The following is a 19,898-nucleotide window of genomic DNA, read 5'->3' on the forward strand; positions in this document are numbered from 1 at the left end:
TGCTCAGTCATGTCCAACTCTATGGAACCCCATGGACTGTAGCCCACCAGGCTCTTCTGTCCATGGGATTCCCCAGGCAAGAATATTGGAGTGGGTTGCCATTTCCTACTCCAGGGGATTTTCCAGGGATCGAACCCACGTCTCCTGCATTGGCAGGCAGATTGTTTACCACTCAGCTGCATGGGAAGCCCTGATTATACCCTAAATATTGATACTAAAGCAGGAGTCATCATCACTTTGGTTTACAGATAAAGAATGAGTCTCAAATAGAACACTGGTTCGAGGCCACACCCCTCAGTGGCAGAATCAGGAGAAAAACCCAGGTTGTCAGATTTTTCTTTCTCTTGCTTAGCACAGCATGGAGAATACATTTCAGTAGAAAGGAAAAAAAAATTGATACAAAAAGCAATTTGATACTTGACAGTGTGGTGTTGATTTCCACCACCACCCCCCCCCCTGTTGTGCAGATATTGCTCACCATTAAAAGCAAAACAGAAATTCTAACTTGACGCAGACCTGAATGCTTGGCTCATGGCACAAAATATTCCCCCATCCAGTGAGGTTACAGGAGTCTGGTCCTCCCTTACCTGAAATACTGGAAGTATTACCTGGAGGCAGTTAATAGATCTAGGAGCATGCTGCCTCAAGTGATAGAATTCACCCAAAGCAAATTCAGCACCTTCTTGGATTTAATGGACCTGTCCCTGCTGAGAGAACGCAGCACCTGGTATTTGGGGTCCTATCACTTACATTTTGCTGCCATCTAGTGGTATTTATTGGACATTGCAGTCCTCCCAGCCCTAACAAGTCATGTTATCCATCGATGACCTGAGCATTGGTTAATTACTATTGAGCTTTTACAAATATAACACTTGAATAGCACTTTGTAAAGGGCAAAGCGCTATACAAATGTTAACTTATATTAGAACTAATTATTAGATGGCCTACTACTTAATCTGCAGAATAACCTACAATAAACTAGGGAATTAAAGATTCATCTCTGGTTAATTTTAGAAAAATATATCATGTCTCAGTTGATATAGCAACATACATGTCAGAATTGCATAGATCTTAAGACTCAGAATTTCTTTTTGCCAGTGATATTTTAATACTCTTGGATAAGAGATTCAAATAAGTAATGACATAATGGGGCATACCATTTTAAAATTCAAATTCTCTTCATCATTTGTTAGTATTCTTATAAGGGATTTATGTTAGCAAGTCTAAAACCTCAAATTTGTATCTAACATAATTTATTTCATCTGTTTAAGACACCATCTACACAACTCCTTTTTGTTTTCAATAGACAGAAAGATGTGAGAGCTACCTCTGCCCAAGTTAATCTCAGTTTAGAGCTGGTAGAGCAGTGAAGCTAGAATGAGGCAAATGTGTAGAAATGCTAAACTAAGCACCTAGGAGAATCTTTAAGACTTAGGACAATCAGTTCAGTCACTCAGTCATGTCCGACTCTTTGCAATCCCATAGACAGCAGCACACCAGCCATCCCTGTCCGTCACCAACTCCCAAAGCTTGCTCAAACTCATATCCATCAAATCAGTGATGCCATCCAACCATCTCATCCTCAGTCATCCCCTTCTCCTGTCTTTAATCTTTCCCAGCATCAGGGTCTTTTCCAAGGAGTCAGCTCTTCGCATCAGGTGGCCAAAGTATTGGAGTTTCAGCTTCAGTATCAGTCCTTTCAATGAATATTCAGGACTAATTTCCTTTAGGATGGACTGGTTGGATCTCCTTGCAGTCCAAGGGACTCTCAAGAGTCTCCTCCAACACCACAGTTCAAAAGCATCAATTCTTTGGCATTCAGCTTTCTTTATAGTCCAGCTCTCACATCCATACATGACTACTGGAAAAACCATAACCGTGACTGGACGGACCTTTGTTGGCACCTAGGAAAATCTTTGTGGGCACCTAGGAGAACTAGGCACCTCTGTCGGCACCTAGGAGAACTAAAGACCTAGGAGAATCTTTAAGACTTAGGACAAAAGATACATTAAAATACAGAAGATTCAGAAATCAAAAGGAAACATCAGGAATGAAGCTTTAGGACTTCCTTCTTGGTGTATGCTGGAGCAAATTAGAGTAGATGGAGACAGTTCAGAAGGTCAATAGATGCGTACAATCTAACATACTTATATTGGCACCCATATATGGTCAGCTAAAAACCATTATACCAATGGATGATAACCTTGTCCAAAAATAATTCTGCTGTGATAATTTTTAGATAAATGTGAACTAAAAACCGGGATGTCTTTCTCTTGACCTTTGTGCCCGTGGCAAAAGAGGAGGGGGATAGAGATTTTTGTGTGCCCAGAAAAGCAAGGCTTAGGTACCTGCCTATTATTTGAAAAGGATGAACCCCAGTAGTTAAGGGAGCTTTAAGAAGCATCTTTTTCCCTCATGAACCTGACACCTCTTTCCTAAGTTAGTCTGGCAAAAAATAGAAATCAGGTTTTCTTGATTGAATCTTGGATGCTATATTTGGTGAATTTTGCCTCCACTCATCAATTTTGCCTCCAACTGAACATGAGAATCAAATCTGGGGGTTTTTTGGGAGGAGGTAGGATTTTTTTCCTTGATAAATGTTCTCTCAGCTTTATTTTCTCTTGAAACTCTGCATCTGGTCAGTTCTTTAGCATTCAGTAAATGTTGGTTGAATGCCTGTCCCTGTCAAGCAGGGTGCTCGGTGCCACAAATATTGAGGAAAAAAACAGAAAAGGTACCCACCCTCATGGAGGGTGGTGAAGAATGTGGACACTAATTAAATCAACTCCCAGATAATCTTCATCAGAATTTATCATTAAAATTGTCTGAAGTACAGGGTATTAGCAAAAGTAGCAGTTACTTAATCAAACAAGGAGAAGTTAAATTTTAAAGTACTAATCACATTTGCCTAACTATATCTTTGGTTTAATTTCCGGTTTTTATATTCATCAATATAGAAAGATGGCCAAAAAACTTTACTGTAGAGTATAAATGAAAACAAAGACTTTAAATCCATTCTAATCAACAGCAGCCTTTCCTCTTTCAGAAATGTGATTTGTCTCTAAAGCACATCATGTTCAGATGTTAGATGTTGATTTCACTGGTTAAAATACGCATTATGCTAGTTGAGCTTGCTGTTAAGTTCATGTAAGCCAAAACAGCAGTCTTGCCTGACTTGGAGTGTTGCTGAAGTAACTGCTTGATACAAGATTTTCTAATGCCAGATTTTTGTGCAATAGAACCTGGGAAAACACACCTGAGACATGTTGCCTTCGCATAGGCATTCCATCCTGGCATCACGCAGGGTGCCTAGAGGGGCTGGGTTCAGACTGGGAAGACTAAGAAATCTCGTCTTCTGTCCGTGCTCTTCTGGAAACTCTCTGCCTGACCTTGAGCAAATCCTGTAGCCCCTCCATCCTTCTGGGCATCTCTTATCAGAGGTGGGAGCTCCGTTGTCACAGAGGTGTCAGGGGAAGTAACTATCATGTTTGAAAAACGTGTGAGGGTCTTGATGCCAGCCAAGGATGCTATGTAAGAGTAAAATGACATAACATATAACATACGGGCACTGAAATATGTTCCTGGAGAGACGCCCTGGAATGTCTTCTTAAGCAGCAGGTAGCAGGAAGCAAGGCAAGCCAAACCAGAGTAAGGATGATTTCTGAAAAACTCAGCATTTCCTCAACTTGAAAAACAACAGTGATGATAAAAGAACTTTTTCAAAAGAGTAAAAAATTACCCTCAAGCTGCATTATCTTATCATACTGACTAGAGGTTTTCTGGGAGAACAATTCTTTTCTTTAAATGGATGTGTATTCTTTCAGGGGAATGGGGGCACAAAGCCCAGGATTCCAATTGAATTGTCACATGGGGTAACTTTTGACAAGCCTGTCATTTGTCCATTTTCTCTCCTGACCCGGTGGTACTTGGAGGGATCAGAGGGGAGAAGAGGATTAATGTCATTGTGCGCAGACAAATACACAGTTTCTTTGAGACAGAAATTCCACTTGTTGAAGTTGACTAGGAAACATGAAGCTCTTAGCAGTACCTCGTAACCATGCCTTGCATTTGTTCCCCACCCTGTTATTAGTCAGATGTCCTCAGATCATACCCTGAAATTTAGGCTTTTCTCTCCTTATGCAGTTAATCAGAGTGCTCTCATCATAAGTGGGGAGGGGACCACAGCGTTTCTCTAAATGCAGAGATAGAACTGGTTTGACTCATTTTTGTACCTCCTTCTCATATAGAGTTTGTCAAACTGTTTCGTTTTTTAAAAATTATTTTGTTTCAGCTGAAGGATAATTACTGTACAAACTATCTCTTTTTAAAAATGGTTTATTTATTTGGGGGGCTACTGTCTAGTTGGGATACACAGGCTTCTCACGGAGGGGGCTTCTCTTGTTGCAGAGCACAGCTCTAGGGCATGTGGGCTTCCGTAGTTGCAGTTCCCGGGCTCTAGAGCACAGGCTCAGTAGTTGTGGCTCATGGGGCTTAGTTGCCCCAAGGCATGTGGAATCCTCCTGAACCAGGACTCAACCCGTGTCCCGTACTCTGCCAGGCAGATTCCTACCCACTGCACCCCCAGGGAGGAACCTGTCAAACTATTTCATGTATTTATTTGATGTATTTATCTATTTTCTCCATTGGGTACACAGCACTGGCATGAGCCATAGACACCTGTTTGGATGGTGGGTATCCTGGGGAAGGAAATAGCAACCTGCTCCAGTATTCTTATCTGGAGAATCCCCATCCACAGAGGAGCCTGGTGGGCTATAGTCCATGGGGTCGCAAAGAGTGGGGACACGACTGAGTGACTAAACAACAACAATCCTTGTGGGGGGCTTATAGGGTGTGCATGTATACCAATCTGCAGTTAAAATCCAGCCAGCTCACCTTGGGTTGTAGAGCACTGGTGACTCCCGTGATAAGTGAAGAGCGAGGGCATGGATTTCTTGTAGTTTTCACTCCTCATCTTTTTTGGCACCCAAGCACGGGCTGTATACTGGGAGTTGGACTCGTCCTATCCCTCATGAGTCACAGCGGTCAGACAGAGTCCCGAGTTCATGTGGCAGCCTCGCTTCGGAAGCTCTCCGCATACCTGGATGACAGCAGGAGCCAGAGCAGAACCTTCCAGGAGGTAGGGGACCAAGGTTCCACTTCCCTTCCCTCTGCGGGCTTTTGTCTTCCTCTCGCTGCTTATTTTCTGCTTCCCCTGTTTTGGTGACTCTGAAACTAAATCCTTCCTCAATTTCAACGGGGCTAAGGAGAAAATCTGAATGGCAAACAACCTATATATTAGATCATAAGGATTTCAAATAGTGCAGCTGTTTAAATCAACTTAGACTTACATGTGGCATATAAGATAAGAGCCCTGAGTGAATACAGAACCCTAGCTCAGCATCACGAGAAGGCAGTTTCTAAGAAAGCTGCGATTTCTGGAGGAAGGTTAAATGTAGATTTTTAGAATTAGGATCAAGCCAAATATAACTTTAAGAAATGGCCAGGGATAAGCTTAAGAAGTTACAGATCCAAAAGGCATTTGATTTCTTTTTCTTTTTTTTTCATGTCAGCCAGCGTGAAAAATTATTGAGGAAATTCCCTTTGCCACACTTAATGAAAAGATTTTTCTCTGATGGCGCCAAAAATATGCAGAATCGGGATCCTGGGCCCCCGTCTGTGTGTGGACCGTGTCCACCAGGTCGTCTGAGACCTGTGTGTCTGTGAGCCCAGGTGAAGCCTCGTCGCCAGGCTCTTCTCTCTGGGAGGTGCCTGGGCCGACCTCTTGGCCTAGCCAGATTCTCCCTCTCATTAGAGCAGATCCTATTTCTCCCAGCCTGCCCACAATCTATTGATGAGTGCATAATGGCTGCTGTGTTTCCCGGCTCGGCTCCTCTGCTTTCAGCAATAGGCCTTGTTGAATCGGTGGATTTCTTTGGTGCACAGAGTCTTGAAGTTTTGTTCTAAGACATGCACCGCATTTCCATGTTTAAAGTGGTGCAGAGCGTGATTGGAAACTATGTGTTTTTTTAAGCTGAAGGAGAAAATGTCATAAGCAAGGAGCAATGCGATTAATAAAGGAAAACAAGGTTTTCATAAATTGAAGCATCTGTCTGTCCTGATGTTTTGATTTAGAAGGCCTCAAGCAAGCAGTTTTGGTTTTTCCTCTCCTCTGATTTTTGTTATCCAATTTCTACCTTAGAAACTGCCTTTCTTTTTTTCATGCTGTATCAACCAGTATGAGGAGTTGAACATTTCTACTTTGTCTTAACAGCATCTTTGTGAGGGAGGGATTCATCATGAAAATGCCAAGGCAGAGAGGGATGCGTCACCTTGATTTGGGAAAAAGGAAGCTCAAACTGATGCAGTGACTTGCTTAAAGTTACTTAGCCAGTCAGTGGTCAATTTTAGATATACACTTAAATATTCTGTTTCTACTCCCAGCATTTTTTAAAAGATTATAATATGTTCGTTTATTTATTCATTTGCATATTAAATCACACCAGTGCTCTGAAGTAAATAGTATTATCCCTATTTTACACAATTATCTGACTCTGAAACCTACCTTCCTCGTTTATCATGCTCCACTGCTTCTACTAGGGAATCTTAATGTAGCAGCGTTTTACTTCTTTGAATTTCCTCTCTTGTTTGACCTTGGATCAGAGTCCATTGCCGTTAGCAGCATCCACTGGTGATGAAACTCTACTTCTACTGTTGAAGGAACTTTTTGATTTAGTCTAAAGACCCAGGTTTGAATCTCACTTCTGTCACTTGCTAGCTATGTGTAGTTGAGCCTCAAAACTTTTATCCAGAAAGTAATAACGCCTATCTCATAATATTGTTATGAAATATAAAAGTTGGGGTTTCCCTGTGGCTCAGCAGGAAAGAACCCACCTGCCAGTGCAGGAGACGCAGGTTCGATTTCTGTGTTGGAAAGATCCCCTGGAGGATGTACTAGCAACCCACTCCAGTGTTCTTGCCTGGGAAATTTCATGGACAGAGAAGCCTGGTGGGCTACAGTCCATGGGATTGCAGAGTCAGACACAACTGAGTGACTAAACAACAGCAGCAACAATAATATAACAACAGCAACAAATAAGTTAGGTGGCAGCACAGTGCCCAGTCTGTAGTGGGCATACTCGAATCCAATCCTTGTCCTAGGAGTAAGTGTGAGAAAGTATTCGTGTTGACTAAACCGTGTTCTTTCATTTCCCCGCATGAAGCCCCGTGTTTCTGCTGTCTTTTCTCCTCAGGTCCTTGCCTATACCCTCAGCTGTGTATGTACATCTGCATTCAGTGCCGGCATCATTGAGGCAGTGGAGGCTGAAGATATCATGAACAAGCTTCGACTGTTAGTGGACAACAGCCAGCAGGTGGAATTTCTGGTTATTTCTATGTGGGTTTCAGGCTGCTTTGAAGTCCTAGTTCTTATTTACTCTGATTTTGACTTTTTAATGAAGTATTTTTTTGTGCCCAGAAATGAGAAACGTCTAATTCTTATCCACAGCTTTAGCCAGTATCTACAGACATCTTTTTCTCTCTTTATCCCCTATAGACACTTTTTTCTTTTTTGGTATGAGTATGAACGTCTTTTTGCTTTCTCCAATTATTGCTCTGTATAAAATCTTAAAGCACATGGCTAGGGAATAGAAGAGTTATGTAAGGCTAGAGACAGAAATTCATAAAGATAAAAATACATAGAATAATCTAATCAAGTAAAACCTCCACAAATTCTAAGCAGAGAATCTCTGTTCATGACTAAATATATAGGAAAATTTAGATTACTGCAATGTAAATGAAATACCCCTTAAAATGTTCCCTCTGAAATATTAGTCAGCCTTCAAAAAGAAGAAAATTTTGACATAGGCTATGATGTGGATAACCTGGAGGGCATTATGTTGAGTGAAACAGGCCCATAGCAAAAAGACAAGTACTGCATGTTTCTGCTGATATGAAGTACTCAGAGCAATCAGAAGTGTAGAGATGAAAAGCACAATGATGGTTGCCAGAGGCTGAGGCAGGAGCGATAGGGAATTAAAGTTTAATCAGTATAGAACTTCAATGTTGCAAAATGAAAAAGGTTCTAAAGATGATTGGGAGTGATGGTCACACAGCTTTGTGAATGTACTTCATACCATTAACTGTTCACTTAAAATGGTTCAGTTCAGTTCAGTTCAGTGGCTCAGTCGTGTCTGACTCTTTGCGACCCCATGAATCGCAGCATGCCAGGCCTCCCTGTCCATCACCAACTCCCGGAGTTCACTCAGACTCACGTCCATCAAGTCAGTGATGCCATCCAGCCATCTCATCCTCTGTCGTCCCCTTCTCCTCCTGCCCCCAATCCCTCCCAGCATCAGAGTCCTTTCCAATGAGTCAACTCTTCACATGAGGTGGCCAAAGTACTGGAGTTTCAGCTTCAGCATCATTCAAATTTTATGTTACGTGCATTTTGCCATAATTTTTTAAAGTTGGAGGGGGAAAAATGCTCCTTCTGATTATGCATGCTCTAGAATTTCCGTGTTTGTACTTTGTTTGCTTGGTTGTTTATTTTTTAGATTTCTCCAAAGTCTTAATATTGGCCATTGTGGGTTATTACAGGATTCAGCCCAGATGTTAAGCCTATGTTGTATTTTACTGTTATTATTTTATGGTTATAGGCCTATTGGCTTACATTCAGAATAGATTTTGCCTTGTAAATCAACTATACTTCAATACAAAAATAAAGTTAATGTAAATAGCAGGAAAAAAGAATAGATCTTGCAAACACCAAAATGTAGAACTTTCATATGCTGTGCTCATTGCAGGGCTTTTTCTCCTCTTGTTTGGAGGTTGACTGGGCTTGTGAGTCACCTTGATATTTTCACTCTAACCCTCTTCTTAGAATTGGGATTGTTTGACCCAAGTCAATCACTAGTGCAGTGTTCTTTTCCTGATATATACCACTCACTGAAACTGAATTCCTTACAATTAGGGTGCAATTTCTATTGCAAACTGGTCTAGGTTTTTTAAATCTCTGATGTACAGATGGCAACAGAACGTGTCTGTAGGAAAGGAGCCCCTCAAAGTGCTTGTTTTGCTGTATATGAACATTCTTGATCTGTGCCAGTCTTCTTTTCTCTCACCTCTTTTTAAAATTTATTTCTAACAGACTTCAGGTTTTGCCCTGGCATTAGGAAACATAATTCACGGCTTGTCTGTGTGTGGGCATGGAAAAGCTGAAGACTTGGGCAACAGATTGCTTCCGGCCTGGATCAAAACTGTCCTAACAGAGGTAGAAGGCACCTCCTGCATGTTATTTTATATTTTTATAAAGGAAAAAGAGCCACTTTATTGGACCATTTATAGGTGCTGCCATAAAAGCTTAACCATTAAAAAAAAAAAGGCAGTATCAAATGAGACAATGTACTTTTAATGCCTTATAAATGATACATCCTATTAACCATTGTAGTTGTTTTTCTTTTTTTTTTTAACTGGCTATTTTGTTAGTGTTTTATAACAGCACTGTGGTTTTGAAAACTAAAAAATAACAAGAAGCCACCTGGAATCTAACAACTTTAACTTGTTTACTTTATTCAAGTCTGTTGCCTTCCTCAGTTCAGTGATACAGGTTGTGTTGACCCTACAAATTTTGTACCATTTTGACCATTTGTTTCTCTGTGGTATAATTCTTATCAAATTCAAACCCAAGGATTGTTCCCCTCTTGACGTTTTCTGATGCTTTGTTTTCAGGGCGCTCCCACAATGCTTTGCTTGGCAGCTCTTCACGGCATGGTGGCCTTGGTAGGCTCCGAAGGGGATGTAATGCAGGTAAAAAAAAATGGGGTGACAGCAAGGAGAGAATACCCAGTATCTCATCATGCTAAGGAAGACCGATATATGCTCATGGTAGTGGTTACACTGGGCTCTCTGTGTCTTTATATATCTCTTGGCCAAGAATTCTTTTTGTACAGATTTGTTCCTTGTTTTATTTGGATTGTAGGAATTAAACCTAGTCAACGTATATACTTTCCATAAAGTTCTCTGCCTGAGGAAACCAATTGGATCCTAAGAAATTTCAAAAATTTGAAATAGGAAGCTCCACTTTGCATCTGTAATGTTTAAATATGTATCTGTGTAATTATGCTCTCTATAAGCTTCAAAAGTTTCTAAAAACTTTAAAAGCTTTTCTACTGTAGACTTGAAAGAAAGTGAACGTGTTAATCTCTCAGTAATGTCTGACTCTTTGCGACCCCATGAACTATAGCCCTCCAGGCTCCTCTGTCCATGGAATTCTCCAGGCAAGAGTACTGGAGTGGGTTGCCATTCCCTTCTCCAGGGGATCTTCCCGACCCAGGCAGTGAACTCGAGTGTCCTGCATTGCAGGCAGATTCTTTACATTCTGAACCACCAGGGAAGCCCATATGGATGTATAAATTTACAAGTAATTCTAAGGCATTCCTTTGTTCATACAGTAAAGGTTTATTAAGTGACTGCTACTTGCCACACTGAACTAGCCCTGGGATATCAGTAATTTAATAAAACATGGATCTTGCCCTCAAGGAGCTCATGGTTTTTGTTTTTGAAATATAAGGACATATGATGAGTTATTCCATAGCTTAGATGTTGACAACTGATACAGTGGGAGTATCATTATCTCCTTTTTTGAATGGTTATTTCTCCTTTTTCTTTCAGCTGAAGTCAGAAGCCATCCAGTCCTCTCAGTCTCAAGGCAGACTTAATGAAGTCATTAGAACTTTAACTCAGGTGAGAAGAAGAATTTCAAATCCTTAAGTGGGAAAACAGATATTCCCCTTTGCTGTCTTTTTCTCTCTCATGATACAAACTGTCTTACATAGAAAATGGGGAAATCTCTGGTTATTCATGGTGAGTTCCAGAGGCAGTGGAGAACCGCTTAGGGCCCTGTATTTGCTGACCAACATGCACCACCTCTGGAAAAAAAAGAAAGCTTGAATTATTGAGTTAACTTAAGTTGCTTTGGTTTCTTTTAAAAATTTAAACCTGACCCTCTAAAGAATGTCAGGCCCTCCGGACAAGGAAAAATAGAAGACAGCCAAAGGGCAGGGCAGATAGCTAAGCTGAATGGTCAAGAGGCGCTAGTTCAGATGTCACTAAAAGTATTTGGGTGAATTATTGTCAGAGTTATTCTTGGCTAAAGAATAAAAATGTCCATCTGCTTAGAAATGATTTTATATTTTCAGATTTTTATTTAAAACGTCATGACGTTCATTGAATGGAAGAAGCTTAAAAAAATAATCACTGAGGCTCCTCTCAACCTGAAGCAGCTGCTACTCACATGTGGTCATGTTTCTTTATAAGCGTTTTTATTTTCTCTGCATAGTTGCATTCTTACCACATGTAGAACTCTGTGTCCTAGGCTTTCACCTAGTGTACTTGTTTGTCTTTTTTTTTTTTTTTTTAAACATAGCTGGTTATAATACTCACCACATGAAGAAGTTGTAGTAATTCATGCCTTTGAAAGCAAACAAATCCTGGAACAGAAGAAATTGTCTTTTGCATGTATGAATGTAAATATTCTCAAAAAATTTTCCTGAAACTTAAATTGCTATAACTTGGGTAAACAATCTATAAATGAAAAATATTATTTAAAAGAACATATTGTGAATGGTAAAATAGTAATAGAGCACTGTTTAAAGAAGAGAACCAAATAACATCTCCTTCTACTTTTAAACGTATTTTAGTCCTAAGCAACTATCCAGCCCTTTTTACTTTGGGGATTTTCTTTTCCCATTTTTTGAAAACTCCTTTAGACCAGTCTGACTCAGTGAAATCTGAGACAATCACTGATCCCTTCTGTCATGACTGATAGATTCATTCATTCTTTCATTCAGCAACACTTGTTGATCACCTCTATGTCCCACATTTAGTGTACTACACAGAGGATAGTACATCTTGTCATAGAACTCCTCATTACCAGCCAAGCTACCACCTCATAAAAGATTAGTGACCTTCTGTGTGTGGCCTTTTATTGAGTGGAATTTGTATCTTGCCCATCGTTGAACTGTCAACATTTCATTCATAGGTCATCAGTGTGTCTGGGGTGATTGGTCTTCAGTCAAATGCCATCTGGCTTCTAGGACATCTTCATCTGTCTACTCTGTCCTCAAATCAAAGTAGAACCTCGGGTAAGATTGGAGTCATAGAACATGGGAGCTGGAAGGAGGGGTGCTGACGTGGGGCTGTCTACTTTGTTAAGAGCGTTAATTTTCATAGCCGCCCTCAGAGCTGCGTGTTATTGTCCCTCTTTTACGTCAGAGGAAGATGGACCATGGAGAAGTCTCCTGATTTGCCCAGAGTTACACAGCAGTTAAGTGGGAAATACACAGTTTGAAATCAGATCTGTCAGCCGCCAAAGCCTGTGCTCTTTTCACTCTCCCTCTCTTCCTTCCTTAGAGATAAGTTTAGATGTTGGGTCTAACACCGTATTTTACAAAGAACCTAAGACTCAGAAAGATTACATGACATAGCTGCAAGCTTAGTGAGAAATCCAGAAACTAGGAATCAGATCCTTGAAGCTTGGAACAGAGTTCTTTTTACTTGACTAGGTGTAATCGTAGTTGTATAACATTCATATTTCATTAAAAGATTCTTCATATGGCTGGAGTTCTTCTGGCCCTGGCATTGAGAAAAGACTGAGGTAAGTACTTTTAAAGATATGCATCTCCTTGGCCTTGGAATTAAAACCCTAGGTCTTACTGCAACAAGATTTTTTCTATTTCTATTGCTTTTAAATAAAAGCAATAAAAATATTCGCAGTTCCCACGTGGTTAATTTATGTATGTACTTGGAGGTTTTCTGGGGAAGACATCAGTGTAATGCACTGGGACCTATATCTGCTCCTTGCTCTTTATAGAATTTTGACCACTGGCTCTCTTGGACTCGGGCCAGGGAGGTTTAGGTACCAAAGTTTCCTCATTAAAACCTAGTTTCACACATCCCCTGACAGGTAGTCTACCGACAGCATTACCAGGAACATGGGCCACCATAATTACTGTCTCCCTGCCTTTCAGTCACTCCTTAGCTATAGAAATAGGGCATGGTTCCACAGCATTCCCCACATAATGAACTTTATACATTTAAAAGCTGTCATACTGTGAAGTGAAGTGAAGGTTGCTCAGTTGTGTCCAACTCTTTGCAACCACATGTACTGTAGACTGCCAGGCTCCTCTGTCCATGGAATTCTGCCCTCTGTCCATGGAATTCTCCAGGCAAGAGTTCTGGAGTAGGCAAGAATACTGCTGTTCCCTTCTCCAGGGGATCTTCCCAACCCAGGGATCGAACACAGGTCTCCCGCATTGCAGGCAGATTCTTTACCAGGAAAGCCCAAGAATACTGGAGAGGGTAGCCTATCCCTTCTCCAGGGGATCTTCCCGACCCAGGAATCGAACCGGGGTCTCCTGCATTGTATGTGGATTCTTTACCAACTGAGATACCAGAGAAGCTGTCTTATTAAAACTGGAAAAAGAAAAAAAAAATATTGTCATATTGGAAACCCTTGGTAATGCTAGTCCTGAAGGACAGTGGTCTCTCAATGTCCTGGTAAAAATAGCATGTTTATGTCAGGCTTTTGCTTTTTAACATAGGCTTGTCATTGTTATGTTATGGGCTACATATATTCAAGGTCAGTTGTAGTAAATCATCTTATACTCAGGTTCTATGGAGGAAAATGACTGTGTATCTGGAAAAGTACAACTGCTCGTTTCTGATGGAATTTTCCATTGGAGCCATCTATCCCAGTAAAAACCATCTCATTAAACAATATGGGGAACCAGGAGGAAAAGAATCTAAGAAACTCCCAGGACTCAACTAGCATAAACGTTACTGCTTTGCTATTTCAGGTCAGCAGGCACATCTGGTTTTTTGTATGTGTTGGTCACATAGAGGTCCCTGTCTCATGAAATAAGAGAGTGACTAGTATTAATATTGATTGACGTATTTCCATGGTTCATGTATCTGACTCAGGATGCCCTTGATAGCCCATAGAATGGTGGTCTCAGCTTAGAAGTCCAGCTTAGGACTCCTTGCTGACACAGAGGTCACTGGATTGGAGTTCATTGACGTGCCAAAGTGGAAAAGGGTGTTTTTTTTAAACCACTTCAGTACAATTTTCGCCTTCTATGGTTTTTTTTCCAACCACTCCCAGATTTACCACCACTTTAGATTTGCTTGCATAGTCTCAGCCACTTAATCTAATAGAATTAGTTGCAACCACAGAGTATTGTTCTGAGATTAATGGCATAAACATCTCCGCTTTGTCTCTAGGTTGATATGGCAGCATGAGATCATTATCCTTCCTTCATTAGTCCTGCCAAGTTCACTGGTTAATTTGATCATTTTCTGTCTCCACAGTGCCTACTGACTACAGCTATTTGCCTGAAAACAGTTTTATTAGAGCAGCCATTGGCTTCTTCGTTACAGGAGGAAAAAAAGGCAAGTGAGCACATTTCTTGACTGTTTCTACCTGTTAAGTTTGTATGCCCTAAGCTTGCTTCTGTAGATTAAACAGTACAAATCTGAAAGGGTGAATAATTTCCCCTGCCAGATCATCTTTGCAGTAGAGCTGACTAGGAGACCAACTACGAAATAAGTGATACACAAACATACATACTGTGTATCCTCCTGAAATTACCAATTTAATATCTAATCTTCCTTTTGGCCATTTCAAAAGTATAAGTGCACATTACTTTTATTGTCAGTTTCAAACGAGTGTGACCTAAAAAGAGAAAACACATGTTTGTATTACAGGACCTGACTTGGAGGTAGGTCTTCTTGAACTTTGTGTGATCACTCTATGTTGTTGGAATCACTGGCTCTGGTTCTTAATTTTAGCTTGTGTTCTTTTTCTTTGCAGTAATGCCTTTGTGATTCTTTGTTGCTGCCACCAACAACTGACAGAGATTTAGTGCTTTTGTTTTTAACTGGAGCCAAATCCCACATTAATTTTTAAGTAAATGCGCGTTAATGATACACACCTATAAATTTATGCTTTGAGGAAAAAATGGATCCACACCGAGTGTGTTGTGGCTCAGGAACCAGTTTTATGTAATGTTCTTTCATTGATGTTTTACTAGTTTCATTCTTCGTTGGGCTGATTTTGTCAGTCTGGGCAAAACCAATGCCTGTATTACAACAAATCCATCCAAATTTTAGGGGAAAAGTCTTTGAACAAATTAAAATGAAGACATCTGGAGGAAGAAAATTTGATTAATGGAGGTCATGGAGGAATAAAATCTTACCATTGGAAGGGACATTAGAGGTCATGTCTGTTGTCTAAGTTTCTACTAGGTACAGTAGTCCCTGGAGCTTCCAAGTTATAAACTACTTTCATAGCTTGGACATAAATTCCCTTAGTTTCTGGAGTTCCAGAAATTGTGCTGTTATCCTAGAGTTGTGAGTTAGCATAACTTGCTTTTCATATCTTCAGTAAAAGTTGGTATAATGTTATGTCATTGTCACACAAGGTATGTGTAGGTATGACCATGTCATTTATTACACATAATATGGAATTGTTTATATATTGCCATAAAGTAAGTCTTTTTAAAGTAGATGTTGTAGCAGAGATGTCTCCATTAATAGGAAATTGAATTCGTACTAAAGGAACATCTAAAATTTCCATGGCTAGAATAATTCTAGGAACATCTAAAATTTCCATGGCTAGAGTAATTCTAGGAACATATATTTTTGCTCTAGTTTTTTGTTGGTTTGTTTTTGTTAGTTTGCTCACTGATATTTTATAAACTTTTAAAATGATGCTAATGTGAGATTTTTCCATGAGATATTTCTTATTAGTTCTTATTAGATTTTTAAACCAAATGAAACACAGACTCCTTTTCTAGTGACTAAAATATCATTTTGCTCCCTAGATTCATATTTCTTAGCAGAAGTGAATTTTCTCTGAATCTTGTGGAAAATTCTTGATAAAATGTAACATTTTTATGATTGGTCTGTCATGATACAATAGGATATATTCTGTTCCAAAACTGAAAAACATCAGGTGAAATTGACATCAGAAATGTTATGTAAAATCTTGCTATTAAAGCTATTTGAAGACAAGTAAATGAAGTATTTTAAAATGCCTTATTACCAATCAGATTTTTGGCATTTTCAGGTTGTGGGAGAGGGCTGCCTTTTTGTCAGGTTTCCTGACTAGATTCCAAGGAAAATCTATTCAGCCTTACACATTACTAATGATGACCCCAGAGGAGTGGGGGCCGTGGGAGGCTGACCTCCGCCTCGGAAGCCCATTTACAAAGACAAAACCAGACCCTGCTCTATGGGTCTAAATGGGATGGCCAAATGCGGAGGTGTGCATGCAAACGAGTGTTTTCTTCTTCAATATGCCCAGCTCATTTGAATTTTAATAACTCCCTTCTGAAGCAGCTTTTGAGTTTAAATGTCTGGATGTCACTCATTAGAGCCCAGTGGGGCTGCTGATAGGAAGGATGACAACTTTGGTGAACTCTTTTGAGGAAGAAATGGCTTGAGAGAATAAAAATCATGCTTGGCATAGGCAAAAGGGAGAAAACTTTCGGGATAGCATGGCTCCATTGCCTCTGTGTGCCATTTAATAACTTACGAGAGGAAGAACAATGGTACACGTTATCCTTGATCCACACATATGCAGGGATGAGATTGGATGAAATGACCTCAATTTTAGCCAATCACATCTGAGACAGTGAATATATTAGTCTGCGTTCTCATGTTCAGGACTTTTCTCATTTTAGATGCCCACTTTAATACTCATACAATAGAACATACCAGATGTTCATAGTATCCATTCCTTCACACAGGCCTACATTTTTAAAACCATGCCAAATAGATAAAATTCCTTCCATTTTTGAAAGACTTCAGTTAATAGTTTTAAATATAACTGGTTTTTTGCTATACTCTATAACATTTTCTTTTCTTCCCTAAGAGTCCCACCTCCTGGCAGATGTAATATTCCTTAACCTTTGTAATCATCATAATCTATTCCTTTGGATATTTATTGACTGTGCTGGATTTAAAATTTGCTTATAATCTAATCTCTCCTATTCTGGAATTATTTTTTTCTTCTTAAGGCCCTCTAAGTTTTGGCTCTTATTTTTCCTTCTTTTCTATTCCTTTATTCTTTCTCCTGATTTCTGATATTTGTTTTTTCTCAACCTTAGAGTATATTCAAATTTCAAGGTTTTTCCTAATTTTAAAATAAAACAGTTAAACTGTCTTAAAAGTACTTACTGAAAGTCATCATTTATTTTTGGTGATAATGTTATATATTTCTACCTAACAATTCGGACACGACTGAAGCGACTTAGCAGCAGCAGCAGCAACAATTAAAGGGGACTTCCATGGTGGTCCAATGGCTAAGACTCCATGCTCATGGCTCAGCTGGTAAAGAATCCACCTGCAATGAGGGAGACCTGGGTTCAATCCCTGGGTTGGGAAGATCCCCTGGAGAAGGGAAAGGCTACCCATTCCAGTATTCTGGCCTAGAGAATTCCACAAACTGTATAGTTCATGGAGTCACAAAGAGTCGGACACGACTGAGCAACTTCACTTTCACTAACAATTTAGGGTTATTTTCTTACCAATTCTCTTGCTAGGGAATATGACTTTCCAAGATTTTTCTACTAGGCTTTAAAGTTTACAGTAAGAAGTATAAAATTAAGTCATTATGAATGGCATTTCCTTCTTGATATGGATTCATTGGTCAGTGATTTGAGTGTATAAGAGTTGGACTTGTACATAAACTATAAGTAGGTAGATTGTTGATTGATCATTTTTGGATTACTAGCATGAGATATAATTGTTGATGAGTCTAACCAAAAGAACAGAATTAGTGAACTCCAAGTATAGAATAAATGATATGAGAAAGCTATCCTGTTTTTCTGTTGAAATTATAAGTTGGTTACCAAAGTATATTATTTTTAAATAGGTTAGCTTAGTAATAGCTTACCAATACAGTTCTTTTTACGAAGTTATTAGAAATGAACACATGCGTATAACAGACTTCCCAGGTGGCTCAGTGGTAAAGAATCTGCCTGCCAACTCAGGAGACGTGAGTTCGATCCCTGAGTTGGGAAGATCCCCTGGAGGAGGAAATGGCAACCCATCTAGGATTCTCACCTGGAAGATTCCATGGACCAAGGAACCTGGCAGGCTACAGTCCATAGGATCGTGAAGAGTCGGACACAACTGAGCAAAGCAACATGTATATAACATGAAGTTCAAAAACAGTATGAAGAAAAAGAAAGAATTCCCTGTAATCTCACCACCTAGAGATAGCCTCAATAGATATTCCAGTGTGTGTCCTCTAGCTGTGTATGTGTTTATATTGAATTATAAAATGTATATTATTTTATTGTATTTTATATATATAACGAGTTTCCATGTAAATGGACGTGATCACCACTAATCTCCTGCATAAGGAGGGTTGGGAAAGTATGAAGAGCATTCTTACATCGCTCTCTAGACTAGTGTTAATAGAGTATGTTGGGAGAGTATTTAATTTCTATTTTTTGTTGTTGTAAACATCATAAAAATGTTTGAAAGAGTAAACAATTATCCCATGGCTTTCGGCATATGTTAGTTGCTCAGTCGTGTCTGACTCTTTGAGACCCCATGGACTGTAGCCTGCCAGGCTCCTCTGTCCTTAGAATTTTCCAGGCAAGAATACTGAAGTGAGTTGCCATTCCCTTCTCTAAAATATCTTCTTGACCCAGGGATCGAACCCAGGTCTCCTGCATAGCAGGCAGATTCTTTACCATCTGAGCCACCAGGGAAGCCCTTTCTAACAGCTATTATCACTTTAAAATTTTACCTTTTAATTTGTTCCTTTTATGTACACACAATGTTTACATATTTCCCAGTATACATATGCTTTGTATTCTTTAACCTAACATTGTAAACATTTCCCTATTTTCCATATATCTCCATAATTATCATTTTTAAATGACTGACTGTAGAATGTTCTGTCAAGTTGATGAATCATAATTAACCCATTTCCTTATTGGTCATCTAAAATGTTTCCATAATAGAGAATATCCTTGTGAATGTACCTTTCCTTAGGATAAATTCTCATCAATTTATAATTAGACTCTGAGGATGTGATGACTATAAGGATGGCATGGCCTCATTGCTCTTCAGAAGGATTGTATCAGGTTTCAGTACCTCGGCCCTGTATAAATATCATAGCAGCCTGTCATAGAGGTTAAAAGCTTGGGAGCCAGACTGCCTGGGTTCATAGCCCACTTATATGGCTTCTCAGCTGTGTCACTTCAGGCAAGCTGCTTAAGTCTGTAAGGCTCAATTGTTTCTGTAAAGTGGAAAAAATAATTGAATCTTCTTTCTAGAGTTTTTGTAAGGATTATGAGTTTATGAGTCATTTTATATAACAGTGCTTAGAAAACAAATAAAGAACAAACCTTTCTAGTTATCATATTACAAAGCAGACCTTCATTTAGGTAAACAAATGACTATAATACAAGCCAGGCAGGTATAAAATGATGCCTTAAGGCTAATTTGCATTCATTGTCAGAAGGAATGAACATTTTTGTATGTATTTACCATTTGAGATGTGGTTTCTTTTTTTAATTAAATGTTAGACTTCCTTTTTGGGGCTCCCCAGATGGCTTAGCAGTAAAGAATGTGCCTGCCAATGCAGGAGACACAGTAGATGCAGATTCAATCCCTGAGTCGCGAAGATCCCCTACAGGAGGAAATAGCAATCCACTCCAGTATTCTTGCCAGGATAATCCCATGGACAGGGAAGGCTGGTGGGCTACAGACCCTGGGGTTGCAAAGAGTCAACCCCGGCTGAGCACACACACACAGGGAAGTACATAACCCTACAAGCCATAAGGAAGAAAAAGAAAATTCCATTATCCCGTTTACATTTTTTT

At 39.6% G+C, this 19,898-nt stretch overlaps 1 protein-coding gene across 3 annotated transcripts in view; it reads left to right on the plus strand.

Moving 5' to 3' along the window:
• Positions 1-19,898, plus strand: part of FOCAD (focadhesin) — a 295,859-nt gene that overhangs the window by 238,574 nt on the left and 37,387 nt on the right. For all 3 annotated transcript variants that reach the window (XM_010857081.1, XM_010857080.1, XM_010857079.1), the window contains 7 exons: positions 4,990-5,137; positions 7,251-7,370; positions 9,146-9,268; positions 9,727-9,804; positions 10,669-10,740; positions 12,038-12,140; positions 14,365-14,445. In XM_010857081.1, the coding sequence (XP_010855383.1) occupies positions 4,990-5,137; positions 7,251-7,370; positions 9,146-9,268; positions 9,727-9,804; positions 10,669-10,740; positions 12,038-12,140; positions 14,365-14,445 (725 nt within the window). The remainder of the gene's footprint in view (positions 1-4,989; positions 5,138-7,250; positions 7,371-9,145; positions 9,269-9,726; positions 9,805-10,668; positions 10,741-12,037; positions 12,141-14,364; positions 14,446-19,898) is intronic.

The sequence above is a fragment of the Bison bison genome, unplaced genomic scaffold (assembly GCF_000754665.1).
Source record: "Bison bison bison isolate TAMUID 2011002044 unplaced genomic scaffold, Bison_UMD1.0 scf7180017864376, whole genome shotgun sequence".
NCBI classification, from domain to species: Eukaryota; Metazoa; Chordata; class Mammalia; order Artiodactyla; family Bovidae; genus Bison; species Bison bison.